This window comes from Oncorhynchus clarkii, chromosome 1, assembly GCF_045791955.1.
Source record: "Oncorhynchus clarkii lewisi isolate Uvic-CL-2024 chromosome 1, UVic_Ocla_1.0, whole genome shotgun sequence".
Lineage (NCBI taxonomy): Eukaryota > Metazoa > Chordata > Actinopteri > Salmoniformes > Salmonidae > Oncorhynchus > Oncorhynchus clarkii.
The window spans coordinates 86,554,375-86,575,002 of record NC_092147.1 but is presented as its reverse complement, the minus strand read 5'-3'; the positions used below and the strand labels follow the sequence as shown (position 1 = coordinate 86,575,002).

Genomic DNA, 20,628 nt, shown 5'->3' with positions numbered 1-20,628 from the left:
AAAAAAAGTCACCCAACTGAATCCGTTTCTACCAACTGAACCGCCAGAGGTACCATAGGCATCAAAGCCTTATGCATATTCATGACCTGCTTAGTTATAGAAAGTGATTGGCAGAATTCACGGACTGCGCCCGAACAGACTGGGAGGGTTTATTATGGGTGCAGAGGGCAAATGGAAAATAATTGCGGGCGATTTAAATGGCTTGTGATTTATTGGCTTGTGATTTAATTGTTCATCTTTCATGTTGTTTATTTACAATGGTTGCCTGGACTAGATAATACCAGCCTCTGTACTGGCTATTTTGATAATTAAATTTGATAATTTGAACGTGGTTGCAGTCTGTTTTGTCAATGGTTCTTACCGACGTCCTGGCTGGTAGGTCATTGCAGGTCTGTGGTCGCCCCACATCACAATCAATGTGCATCGATTGGAGCTCAAACTGAAAAATAAATACAATAATAATAATCACTCGGACATAAGTCACATTCACAACCTATATATATTATAATTGGCAAAATAGTGATAGTTAAATCATTAGGTATCGTCACCAATCCTCAATCGGCTAAATCATGTAGGCCTAGTCCTCACATCACATTACATGCTTGATTCTCAACTAATCATACTAATTTGACCCTAGCAGTAAGATAACTACTGATTGTAATGTTATTAATATCTCTTTACTGTGACCACGAATAGAGTGAACCTGCCTGATGATAAATATATATTTTTAAAGACATCCCAAACCACTTGGACAATTATTATCAAAGGGCAATTAAGCGCGATATTACGCGGACTTTTACTCTGTGATTTAGTTTTGGGACTATATTACAAACATCTCCCTATAATATTGCGCTGCCATCATAGAAACGTTGCCTGGTCTTCCCTAGACACAGCCAGGTCCTATTCTGGACTAGAACCTCTGTGTTACAAGTCCCACTTATTTGTAGAAATTGACATGGCGGAGCGCCACGCATTCCACATAGGCCGCATTCAGCTAAAAATTCACTCTCGGTGTAGGTCATTTACAGTAAAACTCTCCAATGTAGGCTAGAGTGTATTTGGAGAGTGTAGGCTAGAGTGTATTTGGAGAGTGTAGGCTAGAGTGTATGTAGGAGAGTGTAGGCTAGAGTGTATGTAGGAGAGTGTAGGCTAGAGTGTATGCCGAAAAACTAGGAGTTACTTAACAAGCGCAGTCCCAAACCTCTTGTACTTGCCATAGGACTAGCCTTATGAAATGAGGTTAAGCACAAGTTTACAAAACAATTAACTTACTGGCACTGCTAAAACGGGGTTATCCTTCAGCTTTCCAATCAACGTGTATCCATCCAGGTTGACTATACCTCTCTGGGGTGTGTTCTGAGAGTCCACCATAATGCAATCCACGAACAGAGTTACAGAACGCTTGCTGACTTTCAGTAAGATATTGTGCCATTGAGAGTTGAAGAGGAACGGTAGGAAAGGGAAAACGGCCGTCTCTCGTGTTTTATTCAATGTTGTGAAGGTGAATTCAAGAGAGAGCGATTCTCCGTTCAGTCTAACGGCAAGCTGCTCTTCGCCGTTCAAATCTAGCATTTGCCAAATATTCCAGTTCTTGGTTACGGTACTGCCGTTCATTCGTAAAACGGTCACAAACGCAAATTCAACCGGTAGTCCAAGGGGATACGCTGATCTGAAACATGGGAGAGAAATAGTCACCTATCTTGTACATATTAGCCTTTGATAAGTAGGCAAACATCGCCATGCATAATAGGCCTAAATGTTAAGGCCTAGTTGTCTCTTCATCTACATGCTTTACACATCAAGTCCAGAGTAATTTACAAAAAAAAGCGTATATAATTGTAGTTAAATTATACACAAGTGATGCTATGGCTAAAACAATGTATAATTCTCCTAAAGTGAGCAGTGGCCCTTCATGTGGCCTATTAGCGCGGGAGGTAGCCCAGCGGTTAAGAGCTTTGGGCCAGTAACTGAAAGGTCGCTGGTTCGAGCCAACTGGGTGAAACATCTGTCGATGTGCCCTTGAGCAAGGCACTTAACCCTAATTGCTCTTGTTAGTTGCTCTAGATAAGATTCTTCAACCTCAGGAGGCTGAAGAAATTTGGCTTGTCACCAAAAGCACTCACAAACTTCTACAGATGCACAATCGAGAGCATCCTGGCGGGCTGTATCACCGCCTGGTACGGCAACTGCTCCGCCCTCAACCGTAAGGCTCTCCAGAGGGTAGTGAGGTCTGCACAACGCATCACCGGGGGCAAACTACCTGCCCTCCAGGACACCTACACCACCCGATGTCACAGGAAGGCCATAAAGATCATCAAGGACATCAACCACCCGAGCCACTGCCTGTTTACCCCGCTATCATCCAGAAGGCGAGGTCAGTACAGGTGCATCAAAGCTGGGACCGAGAGACTGAAAAACAGCTTCTATCTCAAGGCCATCAGACTGTTAAACAGCCACCACTAACATTGAGTGGCTGCTGCCAACACACTGACACTGACTCAACTCCAGCCACTTTAATAATGGGAATTGATGGGAAATGATGTAAATATATCACTAGCCACTTTAAACAATGCTACCTTATATAATGTTACTTACCCTACATTATTCATCTCATATGCATACGTATATACTGTACTCTATATCATCGACTGTATCCTTATGTAATACATGTATCACTAGCCACTTTAACTATGCCACTTTGTTTACATACTCATCTCATATGTATATACTGTACTCGATACCATCTACTGTATCTTGACTATGCTGCTCTGTACCATCACTCATTCATATATCCTTATGTACATATTCTTTATCCCCTCACACTGTGTACAAGACAGTAGTTTTGGAATTGTTAGTTAGATTACTTGTTGGTTATTACTGCATTGTCGGAACTAGAAGCACAAGCATTTCGCTACACTCGCATTAACATCTGCTAACCATGTGTATGTGACAAATAAAATTTGATTTGATTTGATTTGCAATGTGCTGTGAGTTACCCAGATTCAGCACCATGGACAGGGACAGTACCAAACATGACCGGTAGATGGCAGTGTTCACCAAAACTGCAGCTCTCTGGACAAATATTGCAGAACCGTTAACCTACAGTATATATTTAATTTGACTATTGTTTCTGGTGTTATCCCTAAGATCTGGAAAGTGGCACATGTCCTCCCCCTACCAAAAGGAGGAGATCCTTCTGACTTAGATAACTACCGTCCAATCTCCAAATGATCTTGCTTTTCCAAACTTTTAGAATCCCTGACCAACTGTCAGTTAAGAACTTCTCGTTCTACTCTTAATGTGAATTGAGTTTTAGACCTGGTCATACAGTAACACCGTTTCAGCCGCTACGCTCCTTTTAGATAAAGTGTTAAGTTGCTTGGATCATAAAAATCATTGTGCTGCCTTATTTATAGAGCTTTCCAAGGACTTTGACACTGTTGACCATCACACTCTCATTCAAAGGTTGACTGAAATAGGCCTGAATCAGGCTTCTTGCAAGTGGTTTGAGAAAGATCTGTCAGACAGGGTACAGTGTGTGATTTGTGATGGTGTCAAGTCTAGGTTCCTGGATATTAGGAAAGGTGTACCACAGGGGTCGGTACTGAGATCTGTTCTCTTCACTATTTCTATACATAATATTGGTCTATTTGTTCCAACTTGTAATATTCATCTGTATGCAGATGATCCTGTTATGTATGCCATTGCCCCAACTGTTGACCAGGTGTTGTTAGAGCTGCAATCTGACTTTGTTGCCTTACAGAATGCCCTGTTTTTTTTAAAGGTGGACTTAATGTGGGCAACACTAAATATATGTTTTTCTCTAATTCTCACACTTTTTTTCTCCAATGGACTACATATTTATTAATTGAATGGTTCTCCTATTGATCAGGTTCCTGCCTATGAATATCTGGGCTTTTGGATTGACAAGGATTTATCGTTTAAAAAACATACTGTGGCAGGTAGCCTAGTGGTTAGAGCATTGGACTAGTAACTGAAAGGTTGCAAGTTTGAATCCCCGATCTGACAAGGTAAAAATCTGTTGTTCTGCCCCTGAACAAGGCAGTTAACCCACTGTACCTAGGCTGTCATTTAAAATGAGAATTTGTTCTTAACTGACTTGCCTAGTTAAAATAAACTTGTTAAAAAGCTATGATTTAAAGTGGGCTTATTTTTAAAAGAAATGATCTTGCCTCTCCCTAAACAGCAGGAAACAGATTGTACAGTCAACTTTCCTGACAGTTCTTAACTATGGTGACACAATACCCAGAATACAACAAGCAGCCACTAACTACTTTTAACCCTTAGGATGCTGTCTACCATAGAGCCCTTCACTTTATCACAGGTGACAGTTTTAATACTCACAACTGCATCCTGTATCAAAAGGTTGGCTGGTTCTCATTGAAGTCCCGTAGATCAATTCATTACTCCCTGTTTGTTTACAAAGCTTGTTTACAATTAGATGTTCTGGGGCCGCTCGGGATTGATTGTTTTGTTTGACATTGTATTGGTTGTTGTATTGCTGTGATCAGGGCACCCTTGGGATTCAGACCATGGTCTCAATGGGTTTTCCCTGAATAAATAAAGAATAATCATTCTAAAATAATAATCCATTACATCTACAGCGCTAGCCGCCCACTGGATCAGTGCTATTTACCTTGTGTTAATTCTGAAGTTGAATGCTGGCCCTATTTTGTAGGCAACATGCTGAGAGGTTGATCCAGGCCCCTTTTGAACAGTTCCTCTTCTGGCCAGCTCAGCAATGTGAAACTGGGACATGATATAAAAACCTGTTGGTAGGTTACAGTACATCAGGGATACTTGTTGACATGGATATTTTTAATTCATTTTTTAAATGGTTGTTTTGTTCCCAGTAATTTGAACTCTGACCTGGGAAACTATCCTCTCCGACCTTAATCGGAGGACACAGGCCCTGCTCAGTTTGAATGTCAGCTCCAGAGGAAAAATACACCCCTGCAAAGAGGAAGAGACAGACTGACTTGTCTTGGCTGAAGTAGGATATGTGTGTGTGCGTGTGTGTGTGTGTGTGTGTGTGTGTGTGTGTGTGTGCGTGCGTGCGTGCATGCGTGCGTGCGTGCTTGTGTGTGCGTGCGTGTGTGTGTGTGCACATCCAAGTGCCACCTTCTTCCTAGCCTGCACCAGTGCTGATTGCCTTGTAGCCTGACCTTCACACTGAAAGAAGCTGCCACTGCAGTGATTACAGTACGTGGACAGACAGACATCCAATCACCCAGTGTTTGAAAAGCTGCTGCACTGCTGTACGTAGCCCTGCTGTGAGCACTGAATAAATATTATCTCTGAGTGCCGGTTGTTTCCTCTTAAGCCTAACACCCTGGCTGGAGACTTGACATCTTGGCTCACTGATGCAGTCATACCTAGCTGCACCATTGTATCAATCAGTGTCTTACCATCATGATCATCATCATTATCGTCATCCTCAGCATCCCTCATTCCTGACCTCACATCTTTAGTAACATCTCCTAAGGCAGCAGTGTAAGCCATACATTTCTATAAGAACTGTTCACATCATCATAAATTGGGAATTCACATCGCCTATACATTAAGCTTTTGCCAGAGTTTAAGAAGATAATTAAATGTACTACCCTACTGTTTGTATGTCTTCTACAGAGTATTAAACAATACTTACTCTGCGAGTGAAGGCCTGTGCTGAGGCATTGTGGGATCACATGGCATAACAAGTAGAGGAGGACCTCCCTAAAATACAAATGTCATGTCATCACAGATGTTAGGAATGCAGATGTTAGGGACACAAATGTTAGGAACCCAGATTTTAGGAACCCAGATGTTAGGAACGCAGATTTTAGGAACACAGATGTTAGGAACGCAGATGTTAGGAACACAGATGTTGGAACGCAGATGTTAGGAACTCAGATGTTAGGAACTCAGATGTTAGGAACACAGATGTTAGGAACACAGATGTTAGGAACGATGATATTAGGAACCCAGATGTTGGAACACAGATGTTAGGAACACTGATTTTAGGAACCCAGCTGTTAGGAACACTGATGTTAGGAACACAGATGCTAGGAACACAGATATTAGGAACACATATATTAGGAACACAGATGTTAAGTTAGGAACACAGATGTTAGGTTAGGAACACAGATGTTAGGAATACAGATGTTAGGTTAGGAAAACAGATGTTAGGAAAACAGATGTTAGGAGAACAGATGTTAGGTTAGGAACACAGATGTTAGGAACACAGATGTTAGGTTAGGAACACAGATGTTAGGAACACAGATGTTAGGAAAACAGACGTTAGGTTAGGAACACAGATGTTAGGTTAGGAACACAGATGTTAGGAAAACAGATGTTAGGTTAGGAACACATATGTTAGGAACACAGATGTTAGGAAAACAGACGTTAGGTTAGGAACACAGATGTTAGGAACACAGATGTTAGGAAAACAGATGTTAGGTTAGGAACACAGATGTTAGGAACACAGATGTTAGGAACACAGATGTTAGGTTAGGAACACAGATGTTAGGAAAACAGATGTTAGGTTAGGAACACAGATGTTAGGAACACAGATGTTAGGAAAACAGATGTTAGGTTAGGAACACAGATGTTAGGTTAGGAACACAGATGTTAGGAACACAGATGTTAGGAAAACAGATGTTAGGTTAGGAACACAATGTTAGGAAAACAGATGTTAGGTTAGGAACACAGATGTTAGGAAAACAGATGTTAGGTTAGGAAAACAGATGTTAGGAACACAGATGTTAGGAACACAGATGTTAGATTAGGAACACGGATGTTAAGTTAGGAACACAGATGTTAGGTTAGGAACACGGATGTTAAGTTAGGAACACAGATGTTAGGTTAGGAACACAGATGTTAGGAACACAGATGTTAGGAACACAGATGTTAGGTTAGGAACACAGATGTTAGGAACACAGATGTTAGGTTAGGAACACAAATGTTAGGAACACAGATGTTAGCAGATGAATAAGCACTCTTTGTACCAAAACCAGAATCCTATATATAGAATCCTATATCATCAACAGCAGGGCTCTGCAACCCTCTTCCTGGAGAGCCACCGTCCTGCACGTTTTAACTTCCAGCCCTAATCTTGTGCACCTGATTTGAATCATTAGCTGGTTGATAAAAGGAATTAGGGTAGTTACAACAGGAGCTGGTGCAAAAGCCTACAGTAGGGGAGCTCTCCAGGAACAAGGTCAGAGACCCAAGATCTACAGATTTGCAGTTCAGTTCAAAATATATAGCTTAGTCTGTGAACTACATGAATGACTGTATAATAGCAGCATGATAATGCAAAGCAATACCTCCATACATCAATCAATAAATGAATGTATACCTTTTTAATCCACCCATTCAGTAGGCCTTTAGCAGGTTTTCTGTGGATGGTCAAGTCTGTCCAGGGGTCCCAGCTGTGTGAGGAACAAGAAGAACCTACAAAATAACACCTCTGGTAGGACTAGCAAACTGAGGAGGTTTTCTTTGAGGCGTGACTTATACTGTTCTCCGGGGGTGGGGAGTGGGTCCGGTGGTTAAACACTGTACTAGGGTTAGTATCCCATTTCAAATCAAATTGTATTCGTCATATACACAGTTTACAGCGGGTATAAAGGTGCTCCTTCCACAGTGCAGTACAATATCAATATCCATAATAATCAAAAGTCAAGAAGTAGTAAGAAGGTATTATGCATAGTAATCAAACAGTTATGTACACAATCAGATATACAGTCTAAATGATGAATGTACTATGTCAAGTATGACTGTTTTTATAATTATAAAGTGGATAGTGTCTTGGTCACACAGGTGAATAAATAGTGTGTAAATAGAACAACAGCTTTGACTGTGTGTGTAAATGTCCTGCCTTGTGTAAATGTCCTGGAGGCAGCAAGCTCACCCCCAGTGATGTATTGGACAGTCCACACCACCCTCTATAGAGCCTTGCAGTTCATGGAAGTGCAGTTGCCATACCAGGTGGGGATGCAGACAAGATACTGTCAACTGTGCATCTATAGAAGTTCCTGAGGGGCCATGCCAAATATGATGTACATGTTTATCTCAGAGGGGTTATAACGCAAGTGTCCCGTGCTCCATCCCTGATAAGAAAGAACCTGTGTGTCTTAATGTTTAGTTATTTAGTTATTTCATTACCATCTCCCTGTCACATGAGATTGATTAAAACCATTGATTATCATGATGGTCAGATGGTAGATGTCATGTAGTAGGCCCCCCAAAAATGCAACTAATACTGAGCATGTATTGAAGGAGAAAAATGGATCAACCGAATCCACGTTTGGTGTTATGGTATGAGGGACAAGCCCCACCCACACCACCCTCACCCCTATCTGACGACCTATTTGAACAGTCAGTGTTCCCAATATTTCTGTCCTCTTCATTCTCTGTGATCTGTTCCCATACAAGTCTGACTGAAACATTTCCACACAGTTCACTCCATACATTCACACTTAGGACACCAACAAAACCGTTGTTTGGTGAAGGTAATGTGAAGAAAGACTCTTCAACAAACACTCCGTTTTGAAGGTCAGGAAGAGCTAATAAGGGTTAACAATGTTATATGTTTCTATAGCCCATGGTTGTGTCCCATATGGCACCCTATTATCTTTATAGTGCACTACTTTTGGCCCATAGGGTGGCCCATAGGGTATCCCATAGGGTATCCATAGGGTTTCCATAGGGTCTCCCATAGGGTTTCCATAGGGTATCCATAGAGTATCCATAGGGTAGCCATAGGGTATCCCATAGGGTTTTCATAGGGTATCCGTAGAGTATCCATAGGGTATTCCATAGGGTTTCCATAGAGCATCCATAGGGTATCCCATAGTGTGGCCCATAGGGTGGCCCATAGGGTGGCCCATAGGTTATCCATAGGGTATCCATAGGGTATCCATAGGGTAGTCATAGGGTATCCCATAGGGTGGCTCATAGGGTATCCCATTGGGTATCCATAGGGTATCCATAGGTTGTCAATAGAGTATCCATAGGGTATCCATAGAGGATCCATAGGGTATCGCATAGGGTATCCCATTGGGTATCCATAGGTTATCCCATAGAGCATCCCATAGGGTATCCATAGGTTATCCCATTGGGCTCTGGTCAAAATAAATGCACAATAGGGTGCCATCTGGGATATACTCCATGTCTTTATCAAATGCATTACCGTGTTCCTACAAGTCAGAGATCAAATCAAAGCAGGAAGTAAATAGACTATTGGCTCCCAATATGATATTTTATTTTGTAGCCTTTAGCCTGCCACCTGCATTAATGTGTAATACATAGCCTACATCAGGGGTAGACAACCCTGTTCCTGGTGTGCCACAGGTACTGCAGGATTCTATCCCAACTAGGCAGCACACTGAGCAACTTAGTTAAAAATGTATCAGTTCAGTGATTGCCTAAATTCAACACACTTGGTCTTCCAGGTCGGTTAAATCAAAAACATGACGTTTCTGCGGCCCTCCAGGACCAGGGTTACCTACCCCTGGTTTACACTATACCATTACAGATATCTTTGGGAGTTGCATCATTCCCTTTTCACAGTATCCAATAGGTGCCAGAGATCACATGTCAACAGAAAGTTAACAGAGTAGTCTAAAGACTACTGCACGTCTGCAAAGAGGCCAGGGCTTTTAAGGCACAGGTGGTCTCCGCCCTACAGGGTCACTGGTTCAAGCCCTGTTCTGCCAGTTCCCCCTCAACCACTATAATAGATAGTAGTTATAAAAGATGATTTCACATTTACCCTGGCATGCCTCATCTCCAACCATATCCAGATGGGATATGGACCAAGCAACCCATCTAAACTCAATCACTGAGGAATCTGGATCTGTCACATCAGTCGTAACAATTACCACTCATAGAGAATGATAGAGGACTCTTCTTTGTATCTGTCCAAATTATGGAGTCTGTGAGCGAGCCATTGAGGCCATCTCCATTTTGAAGTAGTCCATTTTCTATGAGTTGAAAAACAAACTGAAAGTGTGCATACTACCATAATTCATTGGCTGATCCCTCCTGCTGACCTGGATGGCATTGTGTGATCACTCCTCGACACATAGGAAGTCCCACCCAGTAAACGACTTAAATGTTGAAAGTCCTCACTGACCCTGCCCATGCTAAAACAGGCTTTTGGGCACTAGAGTCCTCTATCATTCTCTATGGTACCTGAAAGAGAGCGACTCTCCATTTGGGCTAATCTTTAACCTGCTAGCACCTCCCCCGGTAAGAGGGGAATAAGGCAACCTCGGAGTTACACACAAGGATACTTTATTAACACACACACACACACACACACACACACACACACACACACACACACACACACGCACGGATGAAATGTACATGGAAAGGTAGTGGAATGCTAGTAGTTCTGTACTGGACAGAAAACAGGGGTAATGAATACATTGTACATACTGTATGATAGCACGAGAGCAATGATAATTGTAATAAAGGACTGTATAAATGGATATGCTACCAACAATATACACAGAGGCAGAATGCAATAGGCAATAGTAAAAACTATAAAGAACAACAAGCAATAATTATATACATGTTACACACTCACTTTGTGCAAGCACACCATCCCACATGTCCAAAGAGATATGAGGGAGTCCAGCTGTTGTTGTGCAGGTCAGAGATGAGCTTGCTGGTCTCTCTGTGTCTGCTTGAAGGAGACTGAGAGAGAGGTAGGATCTGGGGATCTGGAACCAAAGATGTGATTGGCTGACCCCACTGTGTGATAAGGCCCCTGGCAACCATGAGCCCTAGCAACCAATCGGTTTGGCTATGGCTAGAGGTGTGAAGGGCAAGTTCATGATTTGACCTCGGTTATTTGAGTTCTCAGTTGTCTTGAAAGCACCGAAAGAGTCACCGGCAAGGACGTCAGAGGACCACTTGACAGGATCTGCGCAGCAACTGCGCAGTTTTTATGTTCGACAACGTGCGTGGTCGCTTCCACTGTTTTCCTTTTTTCCAGCGGATCGTCGCTAGCCTTGTCAGGCTGCGGAGGCTGTGTGCAAGATCAAGGGACTGGATTGACTACCCATGTCGTTGTCCCGTTTAGTTTTGAAGTCGGCTTAATGCTGTTTTGTTATAGTATTTCGTCTTTTAACTATCAGGAGAAGTGATCTGTCGACACAGAATCTGGTGAGTACTGAGTAGATCAACGCGCCAACGAGCTAGCTAGCTAGCTACTAGATAACGGCAACGTCAGATCCGACGTGTGAAAATAAAGGCTGCTGCTTTAGTACTTGAAAGATTAGCTAGTTAACTTTAAACTCGTAGCTAGCTATCGTGCTGGCTAGCTAAGTAAGGACGGCTAGCTAGTTACTGCAAAACTAGCAATGTAACGTTAGCTAACAGTAGCTAGCTAACGTTATGTGGTGAGACTGACAGCTGATTTAACTAACGTTAACTACTGTAGCCAACACATTATATATATATAACTACTGTGCGTTGTTGACTCAACTATTTGTCTGTTTCTTCTGAAGAAACCCCAGCTAGTTAGTTAGTTGACAAAATTCCCAGTTAACTAGTTATCTTGCTATGACGTTTTGATGGTAGAAGCTGGCTAGGTAACTAACTACACTTGCGAGACAGATGATGTGTGGTGATTCATTCTGTCCTTGTTTGCAGTAGGGGATGGTCACAGAATATTTCAACATCTGAGAATGATCCTGTGAAACTTTTGAGGAAATAGTAGGCCTGTGTAAGTTGCTCAATCAACAGGACCTATATAGACGAAGTGTTTTCTGCATGTGTTACATAGCTAACTAACTACTGAACCAGAACCCTTAATTAGTATGTTCCTAGACCCTGGGATATAAATGTTACTCTCCCCTGAACTGTCATACGTTCCATCAGTCAAGGTAACTAGTTAACGTTAGCTAACTAGCTATACCATGTTGTTATATCTCTTCTCAAACATGACTTGGGCTATTTCTTCTCAGTAAGTTGTCAAAATGTTATTGCTGTTCAGTTGCGTAACTAACTAGCTTGCAAGCTACCTACACAATGTTGAAGTATCCTCATAGACTCACTGTCAAGAGTGTGACTAGGTTGGAAAAAGAGGCAGGTAGACTACAGGTATGATTGTTAAAGACACTCTGAGAGCATTCACAGACACAGGTAGCAAAGTTGTTTTGCTTGGCAAAGATCAATAAACTGAAACTGTCATGAATGGAGCTTACTGTTTCTCTACAATCATTTAACTTCCAGGAGTAGCACTGGCTTCAAAAGACCAGGAGTAGCACTGGCTTCAAAAGACCAGGGAGTGGAGTGTGAATTCCATAGATTATTATAAGGTGCATTATTAATCAGAAAGCACACATAGCTGCACTCAGGAAGGAAACGGGTTGCCACCACACTACACAGTGGATTAGAAAAGCACATGCATACTAGCTAAGTATACTGTACTATACTGTAACCTAAATGTGTTCTAGTCTGCATCATGCTGAGTTATGAGGGAAGAACAATAAGGGTGACTCTCCGGTTTATCTTAAGTAGGCTACATTCCCCTGTTTCCTCATCAGTACAATCTGTAATGTTGTCTTAGATCTAGACTGTATTGTTTTGCATCATTCTGTCAGTTCAGTTGTGAATTGTGATTGTGTTGCTAAATCTCAGTCATTTGACTATTTGTTTGTTCAGTTAGTAAATGGGTAGCTGGCCATGCAAACAGTAGCCTAAACCAGCATGCACACTCTGCTATGCAAAGCAAATACCCTGCTGGACAGGTAGACCCTACTGGTAGACATAACTTAGTGGATCTAGGCTTTGTAACTGTACTCGGAGCAGCTCACCACCACAACGTTTTCAAACTATTACCAACTTAAAGGAACCCGTTTGATCACTCAAACGGAAACGTTGCACTCAGTTGAGAAATATGACACTTGTTCTAATTAAAGTTGGCTTGGCACCACTCTCTCTGGCCCTGTTTCAGATAGCCATGCCATCTCTGTTTGAATGCACTTTGCTTTGTGAAGCGTGCAGATGCAGGTACTGGTGTTGTCCCCTATAAGAGAAATGTGCAACAGGTTTTAACACGCCCTGCTCCCAGCACCTCCACTTTATGACATGGCTTTGGAAACTATGGAAACCCAGAGACGGTGTTCTCATGCAACACAGTGTTCTCATTTTCTTGCAGCCTGTCTATTGATGATTCTACTGTTAGTTAGACACTGATATTCTTGTCTATCCTATAATTTATGTGCCTATATTAATAAGTAAAGCATTGCCTAGAGGAGGAGTGCTGATCTAGGATCAGGTCCTCCCTGTCCATTCATTATAATCTAAAATGCGTAACTGTTCCCAGATCAGCACTCCTACTCTGAGGAGAAGCTTTATGAATACGGTGTTGATTTGATTAAAGTAAATTCCCTGCGTTTTCACTCAATAATTTACAGCATTCCTTGCTGTAAGATGGAGAGCTTGTTATGTATGGTGGCTTGCTTTGGTTGTTTATGAATACATACGTCTCTCTGGTTATCTGCCTGAGAAAACCATGCCAGTCTTGTTGTTTGTCTCCCTCCTTCATCTCTGAGTGAAAGAGTGGGGGCAGGGGGATAGAGAGAGAGGAAAACGAGAGAAGGGAAGAGAGAAACTGACAGAAAGGGCCAGAGAGAGCGGTCGAGGCGGAGAGAGAGAGTCAGAGATCAGAGAGACAACATGACAGACTTGGTGGGAGAAAGAGAGTGTTAGGGAGAGATCTAAACAGTCTGTATTCAAGGCTTCCCCTGCATTAGATATCATAACAACCCTGCTAGCTGTACCCTCTCTGCCCTACTTGGCCTCTTTCCTGTGTGTTTTCTAAACAACCCAGCCCAGGTCTCTTTAGTTCAGTCACATCTAAGCCATCTATCTCCTTCAAATCTGCAGCCGGCCATATTGTCTTCCCCCTCCAACTCGTCTGCTTTCATTGCCAGGAACATGGCACCATTAGCTCTACAAGACTGTCATTTATTCATTCCTCACATGAGTCATTTATAGGGCTTCTGGGTGATTTTGCTATGCCAATTTCTCTCAGCTCCATTGCGCCGAATCTGCCCTCTGGGTCTTCGTCCCACCTGTGTGTTTCAGACTAGGTTAAATTCTCCTCTGCCCCTAAGACTTGGCTTGACTAAGTTGAATTAATTTAAGACCTGTTGGAGGCCTGTAGACACGTACTTAGTGTATTTCTAGTATTGTCCAGTAGTTGATATAGTATTTCAGGACTATTTTAGCGTGTGATTCATAGCTGTTCCTTCCCCCCCATACTCTCGCTCTCCCCCATCCATCTCCCTCTCTCTCTGTCTCCCCCCACCTTCTCTCTCTGTTTGGCTGAGCTGCCAGCCAATTAGGAAAGACATGTTATTTACATCTGAAGCAGAGAACCCAGCAGGCAGCAGCCCTCATGGGTCTGTTTGGATTGGGTGTTCGGTGCTTGTTATTGGAAACAGCTGAGCCAAGTGCGACTGTTTGTTTGCTGTTGACTAGGTGTGTGCCTGCGTGATTTGTACTTTTGCTGTGTGTGTGTAGGTGACTGCCTGACCGCCTGAGGGTGTGTGTGATGAGAACACATGCTCCACTGTAATTCTCTACTAGTGTGAAGAGAGAAAGGCCTCAAGGTTGTTCCTGTATTTGTGTCCAGTGTGATGATAACTCCTCTTCACATCAGTTCAGGTAACTCACATGGATGCTCTCCTCCTTCCACAGGGGTCATAATGTCCCAGGTGATGTAAGCCTTCTGTCTGCCTCTGAAGCCAAACATGAGTGAGGTGCAGGCCACGGTGGAGTTCTCTGTTGAGCTCCACAAGTTCTACAATGTGGACCTGTTCCAAAGAGGGTGAGTGACTGTGTCTCTTCTTCACTGCTCTGCAGACTGACTGTCAGCCCTCTGTGGTGCTTCTTCTAGGCTGCCCTGCTTATCAAGCACACCAAGGCTTTCTGGGGAAATTCCACGGGCCTCGATTTTCAAGTTTCTGAATAAGTTTACATTTAGTGTTATACTGTTGTTATTGCTTGAAGCTACAGGGACTGAAACTTTCATCCTCACTTAGCCCCCAGTCCCTATTTTGTAAATGAAAGGAAGCTTGATTGTGACGTTTTGATGTCAATATAGATGTCACACGCCCTGTTCTAATGAATATGATTAAGATATGGTGGCAATGCCAGGTATCTTGTGGTGGGACACTTTTCCTCAGCCGAACGATAATGATGTTACCAGGAGGATTATTCAAATCCGTTTCAAGGCAAAGAGGTTGAATTGAGACACGTTGGTCAGTGATAATAACAAGCCCATGTCCTCCAAGTAGGCTGCTCTCTCTGCATCTGAACAAACTGATAGTGACATTCTTCCATCTCATAATTGTGTTACAATGATGTCTCTTCAGACACGATATTGATCATTTATTCAAATGGCCGTTTCTATTGATTTGTGTGTGTAAAAGTCCTCATCCTCCACCTTCTAATGCAGTCTGAGTAGAAAGCCCCCGCCTGGGGTCGTTGAGTTGACTAGCAAGTAAACACTGGCTCACCTCAAGAGGCCTGGCTGACTTTATTTAAAGGGACACTATTTGTAGACATTTTGAGCAGAGGGACTCTGTCATATCTATGTTAAGCGAGCCTACTACACGCTTCCAGGCTACCACTGTCGCTATAGGCTATTAGTCCCGTTTGTAGATGCACTCGTTTGACTGCCAGTTCTTATTTTCATCCACCATCTGCATGCCGTGCGTCATGGTACCTTTTGAGAGGAATCCAGTCTAGATTTGTCACGATGGTTCCTGTACATGGTGTCAGAAACCTGTCACCCAAGTCATCAGGTCTGAGTAGTGAAACACATATCCATTATGTCTGATCTCTTGATTATGGTCTGGGTTGTGTTCAATAAGACACACAGCAGTAAACAAAATGAAAATGAGTGTTTCTTATTGGACAAGTTCAGGTAGTCCCTCCTTGTTTCAATCTGTTTCCTTCTATTTAATACCTAATGAACACAACCGTGATGGTGGAGGTGTGATAATGGCCTTGGAACCCCATGGTAACTGGCATAAATGTAGTGCAGAGACCAAAAGTAGCAGTCTTCCTCAGCCAAGTAGAAAAACAGTATTTTTCCGGGTCCAAGGATTTGTGTATATTAACACAGGACCTGACGACCATTGTCTTGACAAGGACAGGTCACATGACTTGCCATTGTTGTGGTGCTTCATTCAGTGTTAGAAGGCAGAGTTCCCTTCGCTTCCCTTATTGCTTCACAGTGGTAGTGTAGCTGTGCTGTGATAGCTAGGTGTTGATTTGTGTTAACAGTGGCTGTGGGTCAAACCTTTACAATGAGAGCCTTGGCCTTTCCAGCTTTCACAAAACTATTTGGGGTTTATGGCGTGACATTTTAAGCTGCAATGATAAACATGAATTTAGTGGTGATTTGGGCTCTTCTCCGCACATCATTCTACAATGAAGCCTATCTAGCCTCATCTTGTACACATTGACGCCCTTTGTAATGTTTACAACCTTAAGGCCAAATGTGCTTCCTGCAGCAATGGTTGGCGTTAGCAAGACAAGACCACTGAGATACTGACATGCCTTCAGATCTTTAACTCCACACTGTACACTGATGTTCATCACGCAGATTGTCCTACTGTAACATTGACTCTTCACGGTCCCTGAGGCCTAAACTACTCTGGAAGCTGACATTCCAGTGTAGCGTGACACTCGGCTACACTAAGTGAACAATGTGTCTGTAGCCATCAGAACGCAGTCTGGCTGAGTGTCTGGTTGTAGTGGACTCAGCTGTTGAGCAGAGCAGGAAGCCGGCTGCGGCCTAGATATTCCCCCAACAGAGTTCCCATGACGTCGGCTTCAGAGAGGATGGAAAGCTCTCTTTTTGCTTCCTGCTTCACAGTGGCCTCTACCCACCGTTGTATTGCAGGGATTTTTCTTCCATTGTAATCATTGGGCAGGCAGCCTAAACTGTTCGCCTAGCTCCAAACTGTTTTTATATTATGAATTTTGGTGATGGAAAAACAATTAAATCGTAAACTTAAATGACTAAAAGCAGATATAAAATATGTAGAAAGAATAATGGACCTATATACATTGAGCGGACAAAACATTCTGATAACCTACTCTTTCCATGACACAGACTGACCAGGTGAAAGATATGATCCCTGGTTGATGTCACTAAATCCACTTCAGTCAGTGTAGATGGAGGGGAGGAGACGGGTTAAAGAAGGATTTTCAAGCCTTGAGACATGGATTGTGTATGTGTGCTGTTCAGAGGATGAATGGACAAGACGACATATTTAAGTGCCTTTGAACGGGTTATGGTAGTAGGTGCCAGGCACCAGTTTGAGTGTCAGGAACTGCAACGCTGCTGGGTTTTCATGTTCAACAGTTTTCCTGTGTGTATCAAGAATGGTACACCACCCAAAGGACATCCAGCCAACTTGAGACAACTGTGGGAAGCATTGGAGTCAACATGGGCCAGCCTCCCTGTGGAACGCTTTTACTTTCTAAAACTAATTGAGGCTGTAATGAGGGCAAAAGGGGGTGTAACTAAATATTAGGAAGGTGTTCCTAATGTTCTGTACACTCAGTGTATATTTGAAATAATATCATCTTTAAGAACTAACCATCGCCAAAATAAAGCTTCACATTCAGGGAGAATAAAATAATCCAAAACAATGAATTTAGCAGTATTCATTTTGTTATTATGTTTGAGAAAAAGAACACAGCCTTAGCCATGGCAAAATGTGTAGAATAGAAGGAAACTAGCATTAAAACTGTGTCTTTTTCTCTCGGCTTCATGGCAGAATATGTAGAATCGCAGAAAATTTGCTTTAAAACGGCAAAATGTTGTATCTACAGAGCCAAGATGGGGGCCTTTAAAATGTTCTCTAAGATGTAGCCACACTGAGACGTGCTCATTGCCACGCCCTCTGCCACACCCCCTGCCACGCCCTCTGCCACACCCCCTGCCACGCCCAGCACCTAAGCCCCTTTTTGAGCCAGGAAAAAAAACTGTACAGTTTCCATAGCAATGTTCCCTCTCATTTTCAGGTCTGCTGAGTGCAAACTTGAAAGTTGTGAAAATTCTGTGCAACTTCCAGGGTGCGTTTACTGTCAACACTGAGGCTGTACCTGCTTTAAGTTACAGTTTCAGACAATGGTCAGATAGGCAACTGTGGCTATTTGATCATAATTTAGAGTGGCCTACCATCAAAAACAATGGAGAAAATGCCTCCCATAACATTTTAACATGGCTGTTCTATCATTCAACCTACAGTAGCAGCCAATGTGTGGTGTTTAATGTAGGTCTACGTTCCTTGAGACTTTTGACTTGACATTAACATGTTAATCCACTTGTCCTTCAGACAAGGAGGTGACTGAACATGTTGTTGTTGAATGCAAGAAACCACTTTACAAAATAAAATGCATTATTATACCCACACCATTATTACAGAGATTCAGACACATTATGCTACCCTCTGCCTATTGGCTACTTGTATTATAAGACAGGCTTGAATAATCTAACACTTCCCCTTTTAAGACAAAAAAAAGTGCTCTTTACCAGACTCACTTTTTTCAAAGATGTCTAGCTAGACATGTAGGAAGCAAGTACTCCCCTATTGTTGACTACTAATGATCTATAACTGGGCTAATAACTCACTAACAAAGGATATGAACAGAATGTGCACACGTGGCTGCATGCAGCTCTTGCTCTGATCTGAAAACAAGCAGATCCCGGTGCAGAGTACACTGAGTCCTGCCTGCCAATACAATGAATTCCGATGCGTTCTGCCTACAACAAAACCTCTTGCAGTTAGTTATGCATACTAAGTCTTGCATAGTTCGTTTTGTTTCGATATGTTACATTGAAAGTGGCTAATATTGCATTGATTCGATCACAATTCCCACAGTAGAGCGAAGCGTTGATAGTTTTAATTAAATGGGGAAACTCTAAAATTGAATGAAATTCAATCTCCTGCTTCTCTGCGGGGGCTGATGTTTCTTCTGTTTGGCAGTCCCAGTGAGCTACGCACGAGCGCAGCTTAGAGGGAACATTGATCCGTAGTGATCTCAACAGCACCTTATATGCAGAGTCCTTTGTCTGCTACGTAGGTGTGATAAAAGACTAGTCCATATCCTAGTGTATTTTGGTCTGTGTCCGGCTGTCTGCTTTCCTTCCATTGGAAACATATGGCGAGTCAGGAAACAAACATGGGATGTGGTTCAGACGGACACAACAGTGGAATAGGCTGTTCCTTTCTGGTGCTGCATCACAATGTAACAACACCACACACACACACACACAGCTTTGAGTCAACCTAGTAGTCAGGTTATACCAGCCACGGCTCCGAATCAGCCTAGTGGTCAGGTTATACCAGCCACGGCTCTGAATCAGCCTAGTGGTCAGGTTATACTAGCCACGGCTTCAAGTCAGCCTAGTAGTCAGGTTATACCAGCCACGGCTTCAAGTCAGCCTAGTAGTCAGGTTATACCAGCCACGGCTCTGAATCAGCCTAGTGGTCAGGTTATACCAGCCACGGCTCTGAATCAGCCTAGTGGTCAGGTTATACCAGCCACGGCTCCGAATCAGCCTAGTGGTCAGGTTATACCAGCCACGGCTCCGAATCAGCCTAGTGGTCAGGTTATACCAGCCACGGCTCCGAATCAGCCTAGTGGTCAGGTTATACCAGCCACGGCTCCGAATCAGCCTAGTGGTCAGGTTATACCAGCCACGGCTCCGAATCAGCCTAGTGGTCAGGTTATACCAGCCACGGCTCCGAATCAGCCTAGTGGTCAGGTTATACCAGCCACGGCTCCGAATCCGCCTAGTGGTCAGGTTATACCAGCCACGGCTCCGAATCAGCCTAGTGGTCAGGTTATACCAGCCACGACTCCGAATCAGCCTAGTGGTCAGGTTATACCAGCCACGGCTCCGAATCAGCCTAGTGGTCAGGTTATACCAGCCACGGCTCCGAATCAGCCTAGCGGTCAGGTTATACCAGCCACGGCTCTGAATCAGCCTAGCGGTCAGGTTATACCAGCAAAACATCTCTTACACATCTGGGAAATGTACATTCAAAAGGAGACGACAGCATGTTGTAATCCTGTCCTGAGCAGAGCACTGACCAGCAGACAGTCTCAGAGTAGGACTGCTGTTCTAGGATCAGGTCCACCCAGGTTGTCGTGTAATCTTATTCATTATGATCGTAAAGAGAGAACTGATCCCAGATCAGTACATGTTTGTTTGAATATGGGCCCTGGTCTTTCTTTACCCATCAATACTTTAAATGTGAGTTTAACACACGAGTGAGTGTTAAAGAAAGTGCTCATTATTCATTCATGAAAAGTTCAAGCTCGTTTTACTTGCCTTTAGTAAACCTACACCGACTGTTCTCTTCTTACGAGGCTGTCTGTCCCCTGTCTTCACTCTAAACTACAGGCCTATAGGTGACCCCAACAGAGCCAGACTCTTTCTATACTCTGTCTTCACAATGTATTCATACCTCCTGACCTATTCCACATGTTGTTACAGCCTGGATTCAACATGTGTTTCTCATCCATCCACACACAACCTCATGACAAAATGGATGAAATGCATGTGTTTCT

General features: G+C 43.0%; 2 protein-coding genes across 6 annotated transcripts in view; one reads left to right on the top strand and one right to left on the bottom strand.

The window, feature by feature from the left end:
• Nucleotides 1-8: 8 nt before the first annotated feature.
• On the bottom strand, nt 9-5,472 carry LOC139410372 (collagen alpha-1(IX) chain-like). Its single transcript, XM_071155799.1, has 5 exons — nt 5,430-5,472; nt 4,658-4,790; nt 1,273-1,669; nt 362-439; nt 9-35 (listed from the first exon to the last, which is right to left on the bottom strand). Exons 1-5 carry the CDS (start codon nt 5,470-5,472, stop codon nt 9-11), a joined length of 678 nt encoding a protein of 225 aa, XP_071011900.1.
• Nucleotides 5,473-10,985: 5,513 nt separating this feature from the next.
• Nucleotides 10,986-20,628, top strand: part of LOC139413595 (protein FAM135A-like) — a 53,328-nt gene continuing 43,685 nt past the window's right edge. For 4 of the 5 annotated variants that reach the window (XM_071161211.1, XM_071161185.1, XM_071161194.1 and 1 more), the window contains exons 1-2: nt 10,995-11,181; nt 14,728-14,857. In XM_071161211.1, coding sequence (XP_071017312.1) covers nt 14,781-14,857 — 77 coding nt within the window. In that variant the 5' untranslated portion in view covers nt 10,995-11,181; nt 14,728-14,780. Of the gene's footprint in view, nt 11,182-14,727; nt 14,858-20,628 lie in introns of all 5 variants that reach the window. The other variant, XM_071161202.1, reaches the window with a different exon arrangement.

Bases quoted from the DNA above. Each gene is read 5' to 3' on its own strand.
- LOC139410372 (XM_071155799.1), bottom strand. From the start codon at position 5,472: ATGAGGGATGCTGAGGATGACGATAATGATGATGATCATGATG. The intron at 4,791-5,429 runs GTAAGACACTGA...ACCTACCAACAG, and splicing joins TAATGATGATGATCATGATG to GTTTTTATATCATGTCCCAG. The intron at 36-361 runs GTAAGAACCATT...CTGGCGGTTCAG, and splicing joins ACCTACCAGCCAGGACGTCG to TTGGTAGAAACGGATTCAGT.